At 44.3% G+C, this 24,343-nt stretch overlaps 1 protein-coding gene across 1 annotated transcript in view; it reads left to right on the forward strand.

The window, feature by feature from the left end:
* Positions 1-24,343, forward strand: part of cemip2 (cell migration inducing hyaluronidase 2) — an 80,191-nt gene that overhangs the window by 48,649 nt on the left and 7,199 nt on the right. Inside the window, exons 16-17 of the mRNA XM_029677628.2 lie at positions 4,589-4,766; positions 20,498-20,713. Of these exons, the coding sequence (XP_029533488.1) occupies positions 4,589-4,766; positions 20,498-20,713 (394 nt within the window). The remainder of the gene's footprint in view (positions 1-4,588; positions 4,767-20,497; positions 20,714-24,343) is intronic.

Consider the following 24,343-nt stretch of genomic DNA (forward strand, 5'->3'; position numbering starts at 1 on the left):
ATTCCAGAAAATTATGACTTTATAAACTTCTGATAGGCTAATTGCCATCATTTGACTCAATTGGAGGAGTACCTGTGGATGTATTTCAAAGCCTACCTTCAAACTCGGTGCCTCATTGCTTGACATCATGGGAAAATCAAAAGAAATCAGCCAAGACCTCAGAAATAAATTGTCTGGTTCATACTTGGGAGCAATTTCCCCCAAAAAGTGGGAGGCTTGCAAGCCGAGGAACACCATCCCAATCGTGAGGCACTGGGGTGGCAGCATAATGTTGTGGGGGTGCTTTGCTGCAGGAGGGACTGGTGCACTTCACAAAATAGATGGCATCATGATGGAGGGAATATTTTGTGGATATATTGAAGCAACATCTCAAGACATCAGTCAGGATGTTAAAGCTTGGTTGCAAATGGGTCTTCCAAATGGACAAGCATACTTTCAAAGTTGTGGCAAAATGGCTTAAGGACAACAAAGTCAAGGTATTGGAGTGGCCATCACAACGCCCTGACCTCAATCCTTTAGAAAATTTGTGGGCAGAACTGAAAAAGCGTATGCGAGCAAGGAGGCCAACAAACCTGACTCAGTTACACCAGCTCTGTCAGGAGGAATGGGCCAAAATTCACCCAAGTTATTGTGGGAAGCTTGTGGAAGGCTACCTGAAACATGTGACCCAAGTTAAACATTTACATTTACAGTTAAGTCATTTAGCAGACGCTCTTATCCAGAGCGACTTACAAATTGGTGCGTTCACCTTAAGACATCCAGTGGAACAGCCACTTTACAATAGTGCATCTAAATCTTTTAAGGGGGGGTGAGAAGGATTACTTTATCCTATCCTAGGTATTCCTGAAAGAGGTGGGGTTTCAGGTGTCTCCGGAAGGTGGTGATTGACTCCGCTGTCCTGGCGTCGTGAGGGAGTTTGTTCCACCATTGGGGGCCAGAGCAGCGAACAGTTTTGACTGGGCTGCGCGGGAACTGTACTTCCTCAGTGGTAGGGAGGCGAGCAGGCCAGAGGTGGATGAACGCAGTGCCCTTGTTTGGGTGTAGGGACTGATCAGAGCCTGGAGGTACTGAGGTGCCGTTCCCCTCACAGCTCCGTAGGCAAGCACCATGGTCTTGTAGCGGATGCGAGCTTCAACTGGAAGCCAGTGGAGAGAGCGGAGGAGCGGGGTGACGTGAGAGAACTTGGGAAGGTTGAACACCAGACGGGCTGCGGCGTTCTGGATGAGTTGTAGGGGTTTAATGGCACAGGCAGGGAGCCCAGCCAACAGCGAGTTGCAGTAATCCAGACGGGAGATGACAAGTGCCTGGATTAGGACCTGCGCTGCTTCCTGTGTGAGGCAGGGTCGTACTCTGCGGATGTTGTAGAGCATGAACCTACAAGAACGGGCCACCGCCTTGATGTTAGTTGAGAACGACAGGGTGTTGTCCAGGATCACGCCAAGGTTCTTAGCGCTCTGGGAGGAGGACACAATGGAGTTGTCAACCGTGATGGCGAGATCATGGAACGGGCAGTCCTTCCCCGGGAGGAAGAGCAGCTCCGTCTTGCCGAGGTTCAGCTTGAGGTGGTGATCCGTCATCCACACTGATATGTCTGCCAGACATGCAGAGATGCGATTCGCCACCTGGTCATCAGAAGGGGGAAAGGAGAAGATTAATTGTGTGTCAAACAATTGTAACAACATTGTAAACAATGTAAAGGCAATGCTACCAAATACTAATAGTGTATGTAAACTTCTGACCCACTGGAAATGTGATGAAAGAAATAAAAGCTGAAATAAATCCTTCTCTCTACTATTATTCTGACATTTCACATTCTTAAAATATAGTGGTGATCATAACTGACCTAAGACAGGGAATTTTTACTAGGATTAAATGTCAATTGGAATTCTGAACAATTGAGTTTAATTGTATTTGGCTAAGATTTATGTAATCTTCTGACTTCAACTGTGTATATATGTTTTCTTCTCACATGTATTTAAAATGAATTGCAGAAATATCTAATTTACATATGTATTCACACCCCTGAGTCAATACTTTGTAGAAGCACATTTGGCAGTGATTACAGCTCTGAGTCTTTCCACACCTGGATTGTGCAACATTTACCCTTTTATTTTTTTTAAACTTTAAAAAAAAAAATCAAAATTCTTCAAGCTCTGTCAAATTGGTTGTTGATCATAGCTGGACAACCATTTGCAGGTATTGCCATAGATTTTCAATCATATTTGTCGAAACTGTAACTCGGTCTTCTTGGTAAGGAACTCCAGTGTAGATTTGGCCTTGTGTTTTAAGTTATTTTCCTGCTGAAAGGTGAAGTCATCTTCCAGTGTCTGGCGGAAAGCAAACAACCAGCTCCATTCTGTTTATTTTTATCTTGAAAAACTCCCCAGTCCTTAACCATTACAAGCATACCCATAACATGATGCAGCCACCACTCTGCTTGGAAATATGGAGAGTGATAATGTATTGGATTTGCCCCAAACATAATAATTTGTATTCAGGCCAAAAAGTGAATTGCTTTGCCACATGTTTGTGCATTATTACTTTAGTGCCTTGTTGCAAACAGGATGCATATTTTAGATTAGGCTTGCCATAACAAAGGGGTCGAATACTTATTGATTGAAGACATTTCAGATTTTCATTTTTAGGTAAATTGTACAAGTAAAAAAAAAACATAATTCCACTGTGACATTGGAGGGTTTTATGTGTAGGCCAGTGACAAAAATCTAAATTTAATACATTTTAAAATCACCCTGTAACACAACAAATTGTGAGAAAAGTCAAGGGATGTGAATACTTTCTGAAGGCACTGTATACCCATTGATTCTTGAAGAATATAACTTATAAATGCCTCATGAGCTTATTAAAATTAAAGTAAAATTATATATTTTTAAAAACACTAGGCTCAAAACATGATTAAAACTAATTTGGATGGTCAGTCCTTGCATCCACAGCTCTGTCTATGAATTTGAAAGTTTCCCCATCCCTCAGCTTTTTACTTAAACAAGGGTGGGTGGTTTCTTTGGTTTCAACTGCCGATTGCCACTTTAAGGCATGCAACGGGAAAAGGTATTCAAACATTTTCTGGTAAAAAATCTAACTAGTATTTCGCCAGGTAGTAGGAGAGAGGCGCTTCAGAGAGAGAGGCCGTTTCACTGGCCGAGGGAGAGTCCGCTAATCCAAAAGCGATATAATGAGGTTAATCCAAAGTAGATAGTTTCCAGAGGCAATAATCAGCGGCATTGGGCACAGGAGACGAAAGGAAGAGTCAACAATAAGACGGCAATCTGAGGAAGGCTCCAGGCAGATGGCAATGATCACAACAGCACAGTCAGTCAGCTAATGTAGCATGCTAGTACTAAGCTAAGGTTGAAAAAACTTGTAGCCTACTATACAGAAAGCAGGACAAAAAGTTGACCAAACTAATTGGAGGATGAAAAACAAACAGAACAGATGAGTTACTAACCAATTAGAACAGGCAGGAATGATTTTCCACTTTCCTTTTGAGCCAGAGGCAAGCCTGCTGGTGCAGGAGAAGCCAGAGCTGCCTTGACTGGAGCAGCCGAGCAGGATCATGCGGGCCTCCACGTGTGGGGAATCTGATTGGTTGTTTACATCACACCTCCTCGTGATTAGAGGATTGTAGCTCACCAAAGCCAACACTTGGTCTGCATGGCTAGTGGCTAACGTTAGCCTGTTTGAGCTAGCTAACGCAGAGTATATTCTCCGTATGGCTTTGAGAAATAGTGCATTGTGAGTAGTTAAGAAGATATCTGAAGATAAGTTAGTAAATATTTTTTACAAAATTTTAAAAAAATAACATGTTTGTAGTTATAGGCAACCAGATTGTGACTGCAACAAATGTATTAAGTCTTTGACCACACTGTGTTGTTACTTTGTGAGTATAAACACATGCTTCCTGCCCTTTAACCAAACTACAATTTATAAATGAATTATAGAGCATTTATAAAGTGTGCATAAGCACTACGTAAATGCCTTTCAAATTATTTATACTACATGAAGGGTGATTTAAAAAAAAAAAAAAAAGGTCATAATATCTGGTGCCAAACCTGGCATGTCCCCTTTGCCACCCTTTATATAGCAGGACATTTCAAGGGTTTATTAAGGCTTAGAAGTTGTTGTTCATTTAAAGTGGTCGCTCTGGTCATGCTCGCCTGTGGCCACTACCTCCTCTGGAGGTCACAAAAACGTGGGAACAGCTATTTGCAGCGTGCTCTAATTTCTCAGATGACGCCCTCGTTTTTGACGGCCCTGTTACCCCTCTCTGGGATTAATGGGCCTTTTTAGACACTTCCTGACCACCCTGTAACTGCTAGATGTTTGTGTTGTTGTCGCCGCTGATGACGTCACAGACAGGATTTTCCCAGAGAGGGACACAACAATGTTCTCACTTTGATCTCCTTTTGTCATCTAGTTAGACAACGAGCTGATAATCCTAGCAATAGGCCTAATGTTTCTCTCCAGTGTTTTCAATAGCTATACATGACGTGTAGGTTGTCAGCTGATTCATTCGGGAAGGTCATTTTGAAGTTCATGTGTGTTGTGTGACTCTCGCACTTATTTTTCCAAGGACATTCCCGATCCGTGGCTTCCAGATCTACGATGGTCCTGTTCGGCTCACCCAGAGCACTTTCCGAAATTATGTCCCGACGACGGAGCGCTTCGCCAGTGCAGTGGGCTTCAACCTGAAGAACACCTGGCAGCTCACGCCCCGCAACAACCTGTCCAAGCTCAGCTTCCGGCCCAATGTGAGTAGCTAGCACACCACTCCACCTTTCGTCCTAGAAGTGGGCACTCATTCACCACCCCTCGTGCATAGAAAAGCATTGGATTGGTGCAAGCAAGGTGGTGCCATATTGTTTATGCCATATTCCTTACACCAGTGAGTCCTTTTATATACAAGGGGGAGTGTATGAGTGCACACTTTGGGAGAAGGGCCATTGTTCTACCCCTTCTTTCAAATACTGACAGAATAATGATGTTATGAAATACACAGTACCAGTCAAAAGTTTGGAGACACCTACTGATTTCAGGGATTTTCTTTATTTTTACTGTTTTCTACGTTGTAGATTAAAAGTGAAGACATCAAACTATGAAATAACACATATGGAATCATGTAGTAACCAACAACTTGTTAAGCAAATCTAAATACACTGCTCAAAAAATAAGGGGAACACTTAAACAACATAATGTAACTCCAAGTCAATCACACTTCTGTGAAATCAAACTGTCCACTTAGGAAGCAACACTGATTGACAATAAATTTCACATGCTGTTGTGCAAATGGAATAGACAACAGGTGGAAATTATAGGCAATTAGCAAGACACCCCCAATAAAGGAGTGGTTCTGCAGGTGGTGACCACAGACCACTTCTCAGTTCCTATGCTTCCTGGCTGATGTTTTGGTCACTTTTGAATGCTGGCGGTGCTTTCACTCTAGTGGTAGCATGAGACAGAGTCTACAACCCACACAAGTGGCTCAGGTAGTGCAGCTCATCCAGGATGGCACATCAATGCGAGCTGTGGCAAGAAGGTTTGCTGTGTCTATCAGCGTAGTGTCCAGAGCATGGAGGCGCTACCAGGAGACCGGCCAGTACATCAGGAGACGTGGTGGAGGCCGTAGGAGGGCAACAACCCAGCAGCAGGACCGCTACCTCCGCCTTTGTGCAAGGAGGAGCAGGAGGAGCACTGCCAGAGCCCTGCAAAATGACCTCCAGCAGGCCACAAATGTGCATGTGTCTGCTCAAACGGTCCGAAACAGACCCCATGAGGGTGGTATGAGGGCCCAACGTCCACAGGTGGGGGTTGTGCTTACAGCCCAACACCGTGCAGGACGTTTGGCATTTGCCAGAGAACACCAAGATTGGCAAATTCGCCACTGGCGCCCTGTGCTCTTCACAGATGAAAGCAGGTTCACACTGAGCACATGTGACAGTCTGGAGACGCCGTGGAGAACGTTCTGCTGCCTGCAACATCCTCCAGCATGACCGGTTTGGCGGTGGGTCAGTCATGGTGTGGGGTGGCATTTCTTTGGGGGGCCGCACAGCCCTCCATGTGCTCGCCAGAGGTAGCCTGACTGCATTAGGTACCGAGATGAGATCCTCAGACCCCTTGTGAGACCATATGCTGGTGCGGTTGGCCCTGGGTTCCTCCTAATGCAAGACAATGCTAGACCTCATGTTCCTGGAGTGTGTCAGCAGTTCCTGCAAGAGGAAGGCATTGATGCTATGGACTGGCCCGCCCGTTCCCCAGACCTGAATCCAATTGAGCACATCTGGGACATCATGTCTCGCTCCATCCACCAACGCCACGTTGCACCACAGGTCTGGGAGGAGATCCCTCAGGAGACCATCCGCCTCCTCATCAGGAGCATGCCCTGGCGTTGTAGGGAGGTCATACAGGCACGTGGAGACAACACACACTTATGAGCCTCATTTTGACTTGTTTTAAGGACATTACATCAAAGTTGGATCAGCCTGTAGTGTGGTTTTCCACTTTCATTTTGAGTGTGACTCCAAATCCAGACCTCCATGGGTTGATAAATTTGATTTCCATTGATAATTTTTGTGTGATTTTGTTTTCAGCACATTCAGCTATGTAAAGAAAAAAGTATTTAATAAGAATATTTCATTCATTCAGATCTAGGATGTGTTATTTTAGTGTTCCCTTTGTTTTTTTGAGCAGTGTATACATTTGACATTCTCAAAGTAGCCACCTTTTGCCTTGATGACAGCTTTGCACACTCTTGGCATTCGCTCAACCAACATGAGGTAGTCATCTGGAATGCATTTCAATTAACAGGTGTGCCTTGTTAAAAGTTCATTTATTTCCTTAATGTTTTTGAGCCAATCAGTTGTGTTGTGACATGGTACGGGTGGTATACAGAAGATAGGCCTATTTGGTAAAAGACCAAGTCCATATTATGGCAAGAACAGCTCAAATAAGCAAAGAGAAACCACAGTCCATCATTATATTAAGACATGTTTAAGACTTGTTTGGTTACTACATGATTCCATGTGTTATTTCATAGTTTTAATGACACTATTTTTACAGAAACTTTGAAAGTTTCTTCAAGTGCAGTCGCAAAAACCATCAAGCGCTATGATGAAACTGGCTCTCATGAGGACCGCCACAGGAAAGGAAGACCCAGAGTTACCTCTGTTGCAAATGATAAGTTAATTAGAGATAACTGCACCTCAGATTGGAGTTCAAGTAACAGACACATCTCAACATCAACTGTTGAAAGGAGACTGTGTGAATCAGACCTTCATGGTCGAATTGCTGCAAAGAAACCATTACTAAAGGACACCAATAATAAGAAGAGACTTGCTTGGACCAAGAAACACAAGCAATGGACATTAGACCAGTGGAAATCTGTCCGTTGGTCTGATGAATCCAAATTTGAGATTTTGGGCTCCAACCACCGTGTCTTCGTGAGATGCAGAGTAGGTGAACGGATGATCTTTGCATGTGTGGTTCCCACCGTGAAGCATGGAGGAGGAGGTTTGATGGTGTGGGGGTGTTTTGCTAGTGACACTGTCAGTGATTTATTTAGAATTCAAGGCACACTTAACCAGCATGGCTACCACAGCATTCTGCAGCGCTACACCATCCCATGTGGTTTGCGCTTAGTGGGACTATCATTTGTTTGTCAACAGGACAATGACCCAAAAACACACCTCCAGGCTGTGTAAGAGCTATTTGACCAAGGAGAGTGATGGAGTGCTGCATTAGATGACCTGGCTTCCACAATTACCTGACATCAACCCAATTGAGATGGTTTGGGATGAGTTGGACCGCAGAGTGAAGGAAAAGCAGACATCAAGTGCCCAGCATACAGTGGTTGCTCCACTAAAAGTTGTGTGATTATGCTGCGTTACTTGGAGGTAATTTGTGGTTTAGTACAGTAGCCTGCGTCACCACTTCATTGCTCCAGACCAGCGCAAGGGGGAGTTAGAGCACTGATTATGCTTTTGGGTCCTACTGTGTCTCTAACTGACAATGAATGGGTGACATAAACCTAAATAGAAACAGATAATTGTGCACAACTTCAGTTTTACTTACTAAAACTGCTGTTTCGCTAAGGTTTTTATTTTATTTTGTTAGGATTATTTTGCTCCTACTATAATACTGTATTCCACTCCCGACCGGTCACGTTATACAGCGCCTGAGTGGCGCAACGGTCTAAGACACTGCATAGCAGTGCAAGCTGTGTTGCTACAGATGCCGGTTCAATACCTGTGCCGCCCTCGACTGAGAGACCCATGAGATGACTGTATTTTTTTAGTTTCTCTCCCTCTACAAACAGAAATAAATCATTCTAAATAACAAACTGTCTCTCTTTCCGAATTAGTAACAATGTCTCACCATGTTCGAGAATGTCCCTTTTCTTGCTCATATTACGTTATTTGAAAACAAAATCATCATCTCCAAAATATATATTTTTTAACAAAGTGATTTATTATTATTATTATTAATTTAGAATTCTATAAAAGCTTGTTGGATATTCTAACAGATATATTATTAACCCTGTTATTAGCAGGACAATATATTCAATCTGGACACTGACCCTCCAAAATGGAAGGAAGTAGAGAACGTTGTCCGACGAGCAAGAGCGGCCTCGGCTCCTGGGCCTAATGGAGTACCATACAAGCTCTACAAGAACGCCCCGGATGTTCTACACTTTCTTTGGAGGCTCATGAGGATAGTGTAGAAAGAAGGAAATAATACCAAATGCATGGCGAAGGGCTGGTGGTGTGCTAATCCCGAAAGAGAAGGATGCGACAGACATCAGTCAATTCCGACCAATCTCCCTTCTCAACGTCGAAGGGAAGATCTTTTTCAGTATAATAGCACAGAGGCTGTCCACTTACCTGTAAAGGAACAAGTAAATTGATACATCTGTACAGAAAGCGGGCATTCCTGGTTTCTCTGGTTGCCTGGAACATACTAGTATGATTTGGCACCAGATACAAACATCTAAGAAGGACAAGAGAGACCTCTGTCATCTTCCTCGACCTGGCCAATGCCTTTGGCTCAGTTGCCCATGAACTCCTCTGGGAATCCTTCAACATTTTCCACATACCAGAACCCATCACTACACTGGTAAAGGCCTATTTCCAAGACCTGCAATTGTGTTTCACAACACCTGACTTCACAACAACATGGCAGCGCTTGGAAGTAGGCATAATGGCAGGCTGTACAATTTCACCTCTGGCCTTCACTATGGCCATAGAAGACATCACCAGGGCATCGAGATGGGTGGTCGGCGGTGAGAGAACTAAGGAAGGGCTCCGTCTCCCACCTATCCGAGCATACATGGATGACATGACTACACTGACCACCACTGCAGCATGCACCAGGCGGCTACTTGCAAAACTGCAGGATAACATCAAGTGGGCCCGGATGAAAATCAAGCCAAGCAAATCTCGAAGCATCTCCATAGTCAAGGGACAGCTTAAAGATGTGAGGTTCTGCCTTGGAGATGACCCGATACCAACGGTGTCTGAGCAACCCGTCAAGAGCCTAGGTAGATGGTACAACGAAAGCCTCCGGGATAAAGATTAAGTAAAGTAAGCAAGTAAGGTAGGATATCGCCGACCGTCTTCAACAAGACCCTACTGCCTGGGAAGCTCAAGCTTTGGTGCCTACAGTTTGGACTTCTCCCCCGGGTAATGTGGCCACTCACCATCTATGAGGTCCCAATAACAACAGTGGAGAAGATGGAGCGAACCATTACCTCATATGTGAAGAAATGGCTAGGTGTCCCACGATGCCTGAGTAACATCGGCCTCTATGGCAAAGGGGTCCTTGAACTACCTCTTACAAGTCTAACGGAGGAGTACAAGTGCTCTAAAGTAAGACTGCAGATGGCATTGAAGGACTCCAAAGACCAGACCATTAGCAAGGTTGCACCTCCCCTACAAACCGGACGGGTATGGACATCATCCAAGGCTACATCAAATGGTATGGTGAGGACCCGACCTGCCCCCTCTGCCCAGCTCCAGCGACTCTCAGGCATATAATGACCAGTTGCAAGACCAGCCTCTTACAAGGCCGCTACACCTGGAGGCACAATCAGGTGCTCGAGCCTGGCTGCAGTACATGAGATCAAGAGGAGTGCAACCAATTCATTACCTCCAAAAACAAGCAATCCCGTCAAAACAACAACATTCATCCGGGAGGGAAAGAAAAGGCCCAAGCATCCTCCTTCGAAGCCAGAAACTGGACACCTAGCCAAGGGCCAGGACTGGAAGATGCTTGTCGATATTGACCAGCAACTCATTTTTCCACCTGAGATTGCTTCTACCAACCTTAGGCCAGACATGGTACTCTGGTCCCCTTCACGAAAGGCTGTGTACATTATAGAGCTCACAGTCCCATGGGAAAACTCTGTTGAAGAGGCCTACGAGCGTAAGAAACTGCGTTACACAGAGTTGGCAGCAGATGCAACTCAGCGTGGCTGGAATGCAAAAGTCTGGCCAGTTGAAGTGGGATGCAGAGGATTCGTGGCTTCTTCCACCATCAGGTTGCTGAAAGAACTTGGAATCCATGGACAGGCTCTGCAGCAGACCGTCAGAGTAGTTTCTCAAGCAGCTGAAAGAGGCAGCCAGTGGATCTGGATCAAACAGAAGGACTCTTGCTGGGCTATATCTTCATGACCCCCCACCCCCACCTGAGAACCCAATTCAGTTCCCTCCAACTTGAGGAGGGCATATGAGGTATGCGGTCAGCTGTAGGGCTGGCTCAGGGAAGAGGACGCCCCTGCCTTGCATAGTCCCGTGGGAAATCTTAATTGGGCATGGGACACAAGCTAAGGCTTGACACCCTTTAGCTGGCCACCTTTGATGAGGGTGTTTAGTGATTAAAGGCCGAAACACCCACTGATTCGAAGGCACACTACTGAGGATGTGTCCCAAAATTGACATCTTAACCCAGTCTAAGAAATAAACCTCCCATGCCACTCTGTCAACATCACGGCAAATCTCATGTGAGTGCATACCATATATTGGCACAATGGACAGTTTTTAACATCTCGTCCCGTGTTTTATGATTCTATTGGTCATGGCTCCCGAGTGGCGCACCATGGGATTGCCTTGCAGTTCTCAAGCTGTATCCACTGAAAGCACACAGGGTTTAAGGCACGATGGCAGGGGGCACGGGATGGGCCGCAGAGCCGCGCACAGAAGACCGACCTAGACCAACCTTTTTCTTGGAATAGAAACACCATAATATTAATCAAATGAATTAAGCAACATTTCTTAAAATCAGTCCCATATACTATGTTCTTACAAAAAAGGTTTTAAAATCTCTAGTACAGCTACTATTGAAGGTTATAGAATGCTTCTCAAAGATGCCACCTGGTGGTCAAACTAGCACTAACTAGCATTAATGCTACCAGTGGTTCACACTTATTACACTTAAATACCGTGCCATAGAATTCTGCTGCAACATTGCAAGCTGCACCGCAGTATGCTGCAACTTTTAAGGGACGAACCACTGTATGTGGGAACTCCTTCAAGACTATTGGAAAAGCATTCCTCATGAAGCTGATTGAGAGAATGCCAAGAGTGTGCAAATCTATCATCAAGGCAAAGGGTGGCTACTTTGAAGATTCAAAAATATAAAATAAATGTTTGTTTAACAATTTTTTGCTTACTACATGAATCCATATGTGTTATTTCATCGTTTTGATGTCTTCACTATTATTCTAAAATGTAGAAAATAGTCAAAATAAAGAAAAACCCTTGAATGATTAGGTGTGTCCAAACCTTTAATTGGTACTGTATGTCTGACAAAGGTCACCGACTGAAATATTAGTGTTTATAGAGTCTAGAATTTACATCTGCTTTTTTGAACTTTTTCATAATTCCCCTCTGAGGGTCCTTGTTAAGATTTAGTGGCACGTGTGCTTTCACTGACAGCTTTGTTTTTAGAGTGCAGGGATCAGACACTGTATTCCTGCACATGCTCTCCTTCCGTCTGTTTCTTTTTTTCCCCTGTTGGTTTGGTCCCATCTGTTGGTAGAATCCCCTTTGCCCTGGAACACAGCAGAGCTCAGAGTTACAGGGTTGGCACTTATAGACAGACACAGCGAGACACTGTCTGAAAGAGAGGGAGAGAAACACTGACTAAAAGAGAGAAAGAAACACTGTGACTGAAAGAGACTGTGAATGTGTGTGTGAGAGAGAGACTGACTGTGAGAGAGAGACTGACTGTGAGAGAATCAAATCAAATCAAATTTTATTTGTCACATACACATGGTTAGCAGATGTTAATGCGAGTGTAGCGAAATGCTTGTGCTTCTAGTTCCGACAATGCAGTAATAACCAACAAGTAATCTAACTAACAATTCCAAAACTACTGTCTTATACACAGTGTAAGGGGATAAAGAATATGTACATAAAGATATATGAATGAGTGATGGTACAGAGCAGCATAGGCAAGATACAGTAGATGGTATCGAGTACAGTATATACATATGAGATGAGTATGTAAACAAAGTGGCATAGTTAAAGTGGCTAGTGATACATGTATTACATAAGGATGCAGTAGATGATATAGAGTACAGTATATACGTATACATATGAGATTAATAATGTAGGGTATGTAAACATTATATTAGGTAGCATTGTTTAAAGTGGCTAGTGATATATTTTACATCATTTCCCATCAATTCCCATTATTAAAGTGGCTGGAGTTGAGTCAGTGTGTTGGCAGCAGCCACTCAATGTTAGTGGTGGCTGTTTAACAGTCTGATGGCCTTGAGATAGAAGCTGTTTTTCAGTCTCTCGGTCCCAGCTTTGATGCACCTGTACTGACCTCGCCTTCTGGATGATAGCGGGGTGAACAGGCAGTGGCTCGGTGGTTGTTGTCCTTGATGATCTTTATGGCCTTCCTGTAACATCGGGTGGTGTAGGTGTCCTGGAGGGCAGGTAGTTTGCCCCGGTGATGCGTTGTGCAGACCTCACTACCCTCTGGAGAGCCTTACGGTTGTGGGCGGAGCAGTTGCCGTACCAGGCGGTGATACAGCCCGCCAGGATGCTCTCGATTGTGCATCTGTAGAAGTTTGTGAGTGCTTTTGGTGACAAGACGAATTTCTTCAGCCTCCTGAGGTTGAAGAGGCGCTGCTGCGCCTTCTTCACGATGCTGTCTGTGTGAGTGGACCAATTCAGTTTGTCTGTGATGTGTATGCCGAGGAACTTAAAACTTACTACCCTCTCCACTACTGTTCCATCGATGTGGATAGGGGGGTGTTCCCTCTGCTGTTTCCTGAAGTCCACAATCATCTCCTTAGTTTTGTTGACGTTGAGTGTGAGGTTATTTTCCTGACACCACACTCCGAGGGCCCTCACCTCCTCCCTGTAGGCCGTCTCGTCGTTGTTGGTAATCAAGCCTACCACTGTTGTGTTGTCCGCAAACTTGATGATTGAGTTGGAGGCGTGCGTGGCCACGCAGTCGTGGGTGAACAGGGAGTACAGGAGAGGGCTCAGAACGCACCCTTGTGGGGCCCCAGTGTTGAGGATCCGCGGGGTGGAGATGTTGTTGCCTACCCTCACCACCTGGGGGCGGACCGTCAGGAAGTCCAGTACCCAGTTGCACAGGGCGGGGTCGAGACCCAGGGTCTCGAGCTTGATGACGAGCTTGGAGGGTACTATGGTGTTGAATGCCGAGCTGTAGTCGATGAACAGCATTCTCACATAGGTATTCCTCTTGTCCAGATGGGTTAGGGCAGTGTGGTTGAGATTGCATCGTCTGTGGACCTATTTGGGCAGTAAGCAAATTGGAGTGGGTCTAGGGTGTCAGGTAGGGTGGAGGTGATATGGTCCTTGACTAGTCTCTCAAAGCACTTCATGATGACGGAAGTGAGTGCTACGGGGCGGTAGTCGTTTAGCTCAGTTACCTTAGCTTTCTTGGGAACAGGAACAGTGGTGGCCCTCTTGAAGCATGTGGGAACAGCAGACTGGTATAGGGATTGATTGAATATGTCCATAAACACACCGGCCAGCTGGTCTGCGCATGCTCTGAGGGCGCGGCTGGGCCTGCAGCCTTGCGAGGGTTAACTCATTTAAATGTTTTACTCACCTCTGCTGCAGTGAAGGAGAGTCCGCATGTTTTCGTTGCAGGCCGTGTCAGTGGCACTGTATTGTCCTCAAAGCGGGCAAAAAAGTGATTTAGTCTGCCTGGGAGCAAGACATCCTGGTCCGTGACTGGGCTGGTTTTCTTCTTGTAGTCCGTGATTGACTGTAGACCCTGCCACATACCTCTTGTGTCTGAGCCGTTGAATTGAGATTCTACTTTGTCTCTATACTGACGCTGTTTGATAGCCTTGCGGAGGGAATAGCTGCACTGTTTGTATTCGGTCATGTTACCAGTCACCTTGCCCTGATTAAAAGCAGTGGTTTGCGCTTTCAGTTTCACGCGAATGCTGCCATCAATCCACGGTTTCTGGTTAGGGAATGTTTTAATCGTTGCTATGGGAACGACATCTTCAACGCACGTTCTAATGAACTCGCACACCGAATCAGCGTATTCGTCAATGTTGTTATCTGACGCAATACGAAACATATCCCAGTCCACGTGATGGAAGCAGTCTTGGAGTGTGGAATCAGCTTGGTCGGACCAGCGTTGGACAGACCTCAGCGTGGGAGCTTCTTGTTTTAGTTTCTGTCTGTAGGCAGGGATCAGCAAAATGGAGTCGTGGTCAGCTTTTCCGAAAGGAGGGTGGGGCAGGGCCTTATATGCGTTGCGGAAGTTAGAATAACAATGATCCCAGGTTGTCCCCGCCCTGGTTGCGCAATCGATATGCTGATACAATTTAGGGAGTCTTGTTTTCAGATTAGCCTTGTTAAAATCCCCAGCTACAATGAATGCAGCCTCAGGATGTATGGATTCCAGTTTGCAAAGAGTCAAATAAAGTTAGTTCAGAGCCATCGGTGTGTCTGCTTGGGGGGGAATATATACGGCTGTGATTATAATCGAAGAGAATTCTCTTGGTAGATAATGCGGTCGACATTTGATTGTGAGGAATTCTAAATCAGGTGAACAGAAGGATTTGAGTTTCTGTATGTTTCTGTGATCACACCACGTCTCGTTAGCCATAAGGCATACGCCCCCGCCCCTCTTCTTACCAGAAAGATGTTTGTTTCTGTCGGCGCGATGCGTGGAGAAACCCGCTGGCTCCACCGCCTCCGATAGCGTCTCTCCAGTGAGCCATGTTTCCGTGAAGCAAAGAACGTTACAGTCTCTGATGTCCCTCTGGAATGCTACCCTTGCTCGGATTTCATCAACCTTGTTGTCAAGAGACTGGACATTGGCGAGAAGAATGCTAGGGAGTGGTGCACGATGTGCCCGTCTCCGGAGTCTGACCAGAAGACCGCCTCGTTTCCCTCTTTTACGGAGTCGTTTTTTTGGGTCGCCGGCTGGGATCCATTCCGTTGTCCTGGGTGAAAGGCAGAACACAGGATCCGCTTCGTGAAAATCATATTCTTGGTCGTACTGATGGTGAGTTGACGCTGATCTTATATTCAGTAGTTCTTCTCGACTTTATGTAATGAAACCTAAGATGACCTGGGGTACTAATGTAAGAAATAACAAAAAACTGCATAGTTTCCTAGGAACGCGAAGCGAGGCAGCCATCTCTGTCGGCGCCGAGAGAGACTGACTGTGAGAGAGAGAGACTGACTGTGAGAGAGAGAGACTGACTGTGAGAGAGAGAGACTGACTGTGAGAGAGAGACTGACTGTGAGAGAGAGACTGACTGTGAGAGAGAGACTGACTGAGAGAGAGACTGACTGTGTGAGAGCGACTGTGAGAGCAACTGTGAGAGGCAAAACGGCAAAAATACCACAGATGACAACTGGTTTGATGCAAATTGTGAAATAATAAGGAAAACACTTAGAACACTATCCAACCAAAAGCACAGAGACCCAAATAATGGTGAATTACACCTTCATTTATTGTGAGTCTTTAAAACTCATAAAAGTACACTCAGAACCAAAAAAGCAAAGTACAACAGCAAGCAGCTGACACTATTTGAGGAGTCCATAAACACAAACAACTTCTGGCAAAATTGGAAAATCTAAACAAGAGGAATTAGCGATACAAAATGGTGACATATGGACAACCCATTATAAAACACTCTACAACACCGTTCAAATTGACACAAACGCAGAACGCCAAATTCATGAGAAGTTGAATGGATTAGAAAAAACTTTAAAGGACAATCAAAATCCATTGGACTCCCCAATTACTGACCAGGAGCTCTATAAGAAACTTCAGGCCCTCAAATTTAAAAAAAGCATGCTGACCTGATGGGATCCTAAATGAGATGCTCAAACTCACTAATGCAAAATTTCAATTGGCTATATTAAAATTTTATCCTGAGTTTAGGTTATTTCCCTGACATGTGGAATCAAGGACTCATAACCCCAATCTTTAAGAACGGAGACAAATTTGACCCTAACAATTACAGAGACATTTGTGTGAACAATAACCTGGGGAAAGTTTTCTGTAGTATTATAAATGTAAGAGTTCTAAACGTCCTTAATAAGCACACTGGCTTGAGTGAAAGCCAAATTGGATTTATACCAAAATATCGCACGACTGATCATATTTACACCCTACACACCCTGATAGATAAACATGTCCACCAAAATAATATGGGGCAGCAGCGTAGCCTAGTTGTTAGAGCGTTGGACTAGTAACCGAAAGGTTGCAAGTTCGAATCCCCAAGCTGACAAGGTAGAAATCTGTCGTTCTGCCCCTGAACAAGACAATTAACCCACTGTTCCTAGGCCGTCATTGAAAATAAAGGTAAATTGAATACCAAAATAGACGCTTGCTTTATCGACTTCCAAAAGGCATTTGATTCTATTTGGCATACAGGACTGTTCTACAAAGTTATTGAAAGTGGTGTAGGGGGTAAGACATATGACATAATTAAATCAATGTATACTGGCAATACGTGCAGCGTTAACATTGGCAAGAAAATAACATAATTCTTTAACCAGGGGCGGGACCTTTGTCAGGGTTGCAATCTGAGCCCTGCACTCTTCAATATTTACATCAATGAATTGACCACTATTCTAGAAAAATCCTCAGCCCCTGGTGTTAGTCTCCACAATTCAGAGGTTAAATTCCTGTTGCTGACAGGTGTATAAAACACTGGAATGGTAGATTTGCAGTGGAAGAATGTGCAAATGACCTATGCCTGCTGTCACCTACAGCACATGGCCCTACAGCAGAGCCTGGACCCGAGCAGTACTGCCCAACCTGGGCCCTGGCAATAAACCCCAAAAATACTAAAATAATGATTTTCCAGAGAAGATCCAGATCTCAGGGAATTAGACCAAAGTCCTCAATTGATACAAAATATATAGAGTACTGCACACACTACAATTACTTAGGTTTAAAAATAAGCTCAACTGGACACCTTTATGATGCAGTGAATGAACTGAGAGAGAATGCACGCAGGGCATTCTACACCATTAAAAACCAAATTCAAATTGAAATACCTATTAAAATGTCGCAAAAACTATTTGAATGTGTCATTGAACCAATTGTACTTTATGCCAGTGAGGTGTGGTGTCCCACTTGCAAAACAAGATTTCATCAAATGGGACAAACACCCCATTGAAACCCTGCATTCTGTAAGATTCTCCTACATGTCCAGAGGAAAACTTCGAGCAATGCATGCAGGGCAGAATTAGGCCAATATCCACTAATAATAAAAACTCAGAAAAGAGCAATTAAGTTTTGGAAACATCTAAAATACAGTGACCCCCTCTCATATCCCCTCTCATGACCCCCTCTCATATCTCTGAAACTGGAAACACTTATCTCCCTCACTAGCTTTAAGCACCAGCTGTCAGAGCAGCTCACAGATTACTGCACCTGTACATAGCCCATCTATAATTTAGCCCAAACAACTACCCCCCCCCCCTACTGTATTTATTTATTTTGCTCCTTTGCATCCCATTATTTTTATCTCTACTTTGCACATTCTTCCACTGCAAATCTACCATTCCAGTGTTTTACTTGCTATATTGTATTTACTTCGCCACCATGGCCTTTTTTTGCCTTTACCTCCCTCTCTCACCTCACTTGCTCACATTGTATATAGACTTACTTTTCTACTGTATTATTGACTGTATGTTTGTTTTACTCCATGTGTAACTCTGTGTTGTTGTATGTGTCGAACTGCTTTGCTTTATCTTGGCCAGGTCGCAATTGTAAATGAGAACTTGTTCTCAACTTGCCTACCTGGTTAAATAAAGGTAAAATAAAATATACAACTATCATTACCAAGCCCTGCAATGCTAAGAGCTGAGCAAAGAAAAGAGTCCCCTCATCCAGCTGGTCCTGGGGCTGAGTTCACAAACCTGTTCTTCCAGCTGGTCCTGGGGCTGAGTTCACAAACCTGTTCTGATAACACACTGAAGTCTCAGGACCAGAACATCCAATCAGAATAAAACAAATTTCTACAGTCAAAACAAAACTATATTGCTTATTGGGAAACACAAGCACAAAGCAAAATGAAGTGCTATCTGGCCCTAAATCGTCAGTACACCGTGGCTAACTATTTGACCATGGTTACTAATCAAAACCTCAGAAAAACCTTGACAAAGTACAGGCTCAGTGAGCACAGCCTTGCCATTGAGAAGGGTAGACACAGGAAAACCTGGTTCCCTGTAGAGGAAAGGCTGTGCAACCGCTGCACCACAGCAGAACCTGAGACAGAGCTGCATTTCCTGACAAAATGTCAAAAATATAAAACAATTAGTGTCATTTCCCCAAATTTGAAACCCTTATTCATTATGTACATTGTTACGTCATGCCAATAAAGGAAATTGAAATGACTGACTGTGTGTGAGAGACTGACTGACTGACTGTGTGTGAGAGAGAGACTGATTGACTGTGTGTGAGACTGACTGACTGTCTGACTGACTGTGAGAGACTGACTGACTGACTGTGTGTGTGTGTGTGTGTGTGTGTGTGTGTGTGTGTGTGTGTGTGTGTGTGTGTGTGTGTGTGTGTGTGTGTGTGAGAGGCTGACTGACTGCGAGAGAGGCTGACTGACTGTGTGAGAGAGAGACTGACTGACTGTGTGAGAGAGACTGACTGACTGACTGTGTGAGAGAGACTGACTGACTGTGTGTGAGAGAGAGACTGACTGACAGACTGTGTGTGAGAGAGAGAGGGACTGACTGACTGTGTGAGAGAGAGAGACTGACTGTGTGTGAGAGAGACTGACTGACTGTGTGTGAGAGAGACTGACTGACTGTGTGTGAGAGAGAGACTGACTGTGTGTGAGAGAGACTGACTGTGTGTGTGTGAGAGACTGACTGACTGTGTGTGAGAGAGAGACTGACTGTGTGTGAGAGAGAGACTGACTGACTGTGTGTGGGAGAGACTGACTGACTGACTGTGTGTGAGAGAGACTGACTGACTGTGTGAGAGAGACTGACTGACTGTGTGAGAGAGACTGACTGACTGTGTGAGAGAGACTGACTGACTGTGTGTGAGAGAGACTGACTGACTGTGTGTGTGAGAGACTGACTGACCGTGTGAGAGACTGACTACCTGACTGTGTGAGAGAGAGACTGACTGTGTGTAAGAGAGAGACTGACTGACTGTGTGAGAGAGAGAGACTGACTGACTGTGTGAGAGAGCGAGAGAGATTGACTGACTGTGTGAGAGAGAGAGACTGACTGACTGTGTGAGAGAGAGATTGACTGACTGTGTGAGAGAGCGAGAGATTGACTGTGTGAGAGAGATTGACTGTGTGTGTGAGAGAGACTGACTGACTGTGTGTGTGAGAGAGACTGACTGACTGTGTGTGTGAGAGAGACTGACTGACTGTGTGTGTGTGAGAGAGACTGACTGACTGTGTGTGAGAGAGAGACTGACTGACAGACTGTGTGTGAGAGAGACTGACTGACTGTGTGTGTAAGAGAGACTGACTGACTGTGTGAGAGAGCGACTGACTGTGTGTGTGAGAGAGCGACTGACTAACTGTGTGTGTGAGAGAGCGACTGACTAACTGTGTGTGTGAGAGAGCGACTGACTGACTGTGTGTGTGTGAGAGAGAGACTGACTAACTGTGTGTGTGAGAAACTGACTGACTGATTGTGTGTGTGTGAGAGAGCGACTGTGTTGGAGTGCCCTCTAGTGTCAGGCTTGACTCAACTCGAAACATCCATTTTCAAAATGTCTTTCAAGGACTTCTGTTGCACGCTTTTCTCTGACACCTGGGTTGTTTTCACTAGGAACGTTTTGCTACGATGTGCATTAATGAATACGACTCAAACATACATTCAGCTCAACTCTCAAATACTGTCGACCTCCAAAATCAGAGTTAGGAAACCTACACACAAAGTTGTGCATCAATCACTTTCTAGGCCATACATATCATTGTTGTAAGTCGCTGGTTGTGTTGTAGTGTGTGTATATCTTTTTAACATATTGTTTGTGACAGGTTAGTCTGAGAGTGTTCTTCGGGCATCCGGGCCAGTGGTTCGAGGAGAATGATCTGGACGGGGATAAGAACTCCATCTTCCATGACGTGGACGGCTCTGTGACGGGCTACAGGGACGTGTATGTGGGCAGAGCAGACAACTACCTGATCCGTCACCCCGACTGTGTCAACATCACCCAGTGGAACGGGTTGGTCTGCAGTGGCACCTACTCTCAGGTATGGGGGGGGGACATTTGCCATAATGCCTATCACCAGTGACTTTATTCACTGCTTAGGTAACAGTTTCCTGTATCAGAAGGTCGGCTGGACCTCACTAAAGCCCCGTAGATCACTCCAATACTCCCTTCTTGTTTATTAAGCTCTGCTCTACAAGCTTCCAACATATCTCACTTCCCTGTTGAAATATGAGATACCAAACCCGTTCGTAGGGTTGGCTAACTCTTGGGGTATGATTGGGAGGCATTTTTATATCGTCATACCGTCCTTCTCTCAATCCGGGACATACGGTATTATTGATTTAGTCCACAAGGGGGGCGCCGAAAAATAAAAAATGCTTTTACCAGAATGCTAACAAAATTAGCACAAGTAATAGCGAATATCAATAGAGGCTACTAGCTAAATATGCTAACGAGTGCAAACGAGAGACGAAAAATTATTTGCAAAGACAGGCAATCCATCTTATGAAGTTAAACATCCAGTTCATTCAGAAAGTATTCAGACCTCTTGACTTTTACCACATTTTGTTACGTTACAGCCTTATTCTAAGATGGATGAAATAAATAATAATCCATATCAATCTACACACAATACCCCATAATGACAATGCGCAAACTGATTTTTATTAATTTTTGCAAATGTATTCAAATGAAAAACAGATACCTTATTTACATAACTATTCAGACCCTATGCTATGAGATTCGAAATTGAGCTCAGGTGCGTCCTGTTGTCGTTGATCACCCTTGAGATGTTTCTACAACTTGATTGGAGTCCACCTGTGGTAAATTAAATTGATTGGACATGATTTGGAAAGGCACACACCTGTCTATATAAGGTCCCACAGTTAGCAGTGCTTGTCAGAGCAAAAACCAAGCCATGAGATCGAAGGAATTGTCAGTAGAGCTCCGAGACTGGATTGTGTCGATCATAGATCTGGGTAAGGGTACCAAAAATGTCTGCAGCATTGAAGGTCCCCAAGAACACAGTGGCCTCCATCATTCTTAAATGGAAGAAGTTTGGAACCACCAAGACTCTTCCTAGAGCTGGCCGCCCGGCCAAACTGAGCAATCGGGGAGAAGGGACTTGGTCAGGGAGGTGACCAAGAACCTGATGGTTACTCTGACAGCGCTCCAGAGTTCTTCTGTGGAGATGGGAGAACCTTCCAGAAGGACAACCATCTCTGCAGCAGTCCACCAATCAGGCCTTTAATTGTAGAATGGCCAGACGGAAGCCACTCCTCAGTAAAAGGCACATGACAGCCTGCTTGGAGTTTGCCAAAGGGCACCTAAAGGACTCTCAGACCATGAGAAACAAGATTCTCTGGTCTGATGTAACCAAGATTTAACTCTTTAGCCTGAATGCCAAGCGTCACCTCTGGAGGAAACCTGGCAGCATCATGCTGTGGGGATGTTTTTCAGCAGCAGGGACTGGCAGACTAGTCAGGATTGAGGGAAAGATGAATGGAGCAAAGTAGAGAGAGATCCTTGAGTAAAACCTGCTCTAGAGCGCTCAGGACCACAGACTGGGGACAACAACCCTAAGCACACAGCCAAGACAATGCAGGAGTGGCTTTGGGACAAGTCTCAAGTCTCAATGTCCTTGAGCGGCCCAGCGAGAGCCTGGACTTGAACCCGATCGAACATCTCTGGAGACCTGTAAATAGCTGTGCAGCGACGCTCCCCATCCAACCTGACAGAGCTTGAGAGGATCTGCAGAGAAGAATGTGAGAAACCCCTCAAATACAGGTGTGCAGAACTTGTAGTGTCATACCCAAGAAGACTTGAGGCTGTAATTGCTGCCAAATGTGCTTCATTAAAGTACTGAGTAAAGGGTCTCAATACTTATGTAAGTGTGATAAAAATTTGAAACAGTTTTTGCTTTGTCATTGTGGGGTATTGATGAGGGGGAAAGCTAATGTAATCCATTTTAGAATAAGGCTGTAACCATAACAAAATGTGGGAAAAGTCAAAGGGTCTGAGTACTTTCCAAATGCACTGTGTAGAGGTAGGAGCTACCGAATGTTTTTGTTTGTTGAGTTTGGACATTTACAAGCGAATGTGAATGAGAGAGATTTTGCAAATCAACAAAGTTTTGACGCATGCTTGTCTGAAGGAAAGTCAGTACATTCTGTGTATGTGTGGAGTGTGGAGTCGCAAAGGCAACGGGCCTGCCTGCTCTGCTCGGAGAAGACGGCCAAGAACGTACAGGAGAACAAACCAATTCAGCCACCAGCAAGTTACGTTTAATGGTCGCCTTAATGTAGAATTAAAAGATAAAATGCATAAGAAATATCTTGCTGTCTTTTTGTAAACACAGATGTAAAATTATTCATATTGTAATTTCTGTTCGGTGTCAGACTAATTTCGTGCTTCAGTTGCACTTCTCCACAATTCACCAACAAGCGTTCTATCAGCAGGTAGTGCTCTGACTCATGTGTAGCCTACTTTCTCCTGTACTTTTCTCTGTGTTGCTACTTTTCTCTGTGTAGCTACTTTTCTCCAGTACTTTTCTGTGTTGCTACTTTTCTCCTGTATTTTCTCTGTGTAGCTACTTTTCTCCTGTACTTTTCTCTGTGTAGCTACTTTTCTCCTGTACTTTTCTCTATGTAGCTACTTTCTCCTGTACTTTTCTCTGTGTAGCTACTTTTCTCCTGTACTTTTCTCTATGTAGCTACTTTCTCCTGTACTTTTCTCTGTGTAGCTACTTTTCTCCTGTACTTTTCTCTGTGTAGCTACTTTCTCCTGTACTTTTCTCTGTGTAGCTACTTTTCTCCTGTACTTTTCTCTGTGTAGCTACTTTCTCCTGTACTTTTCTCTGTGTTGCTACTTTTCCCCTGTACTTTTCTCTGTGTAGCTACTTTTCTCCTGTACTTTTCTCTGTGTAGCTACTTTTCTCCTGTACTTTTCTCTGTGTAGCTACTTTTCTCCTGTACTTTTCTCTGTGTAGCTACTTTTCTCCTGTACTTTTTTCTGTGTTGCTACTTTTCTCCTGTACTTTTCTCTGTGTGTCTATGGTAAAATGCAAGATTTACTTCAGGCAATACATTAGGACATTTAGCTGGCATTCTTTCTATGATAAACATTAGAAATATGTTGGTCGTGCATCGTTTTTGCAAAAAAGACAGCTTTTTCATTCTAAGCTTATTTACTTGTGAGGCTGCCAGACAAATAGCAGTGCACTTCTGTTGTCATCTGAAGAAAATGAAGCTATTTTCTGCCAAATGTGTTGCTTTAATGTATTTTCTGTGAAGGGAAACCATAGTTGAACATCCCTGATCACTTTATTGAAGCAAAAAACAGTGTTGACTTGCAATATAAAATGCAACCCCTGTCAATACACAGCTGGACTCACCTGCTCCAGCTTTCTCCCATTGTGCTATTTACAATGAAACATGTGTCTCAACCGTTCTGGGGAAATTCGGTAATCTTCATAATGTAAAATAATGTGACAGGTGAAATGAGAACGCAATCTGCTTTTTCTCCTCACGTATTGCACAAATTGACTGCAGGTATTTACTTAAAGTATTTACAAATATTAAGGTGTATTGAAATACTTTGAAGAAATAGTTTCAACTGTATTAAAGGTATTGGAAAAACCATCTCATGGCTATTTCCAAATACCCCGGTATAA

This window comes from Oncorhynchus nerka, linkage group LG13 (genome assembly GCF_034236695.1).
Source record: "Oncorhynchus nerka isolate Pitt River linkage group LG13, Oner_Uvic_2.0, whole genome shotgun sequence".
Classification (NCBI taxonomy): domain Eukaryota; kingdom Metazoa; phylum Chordata; class Actinopteri; order Salmoniformes; family Salmonidae; genus Oncorhynchus; species Oncorhynchus nerka.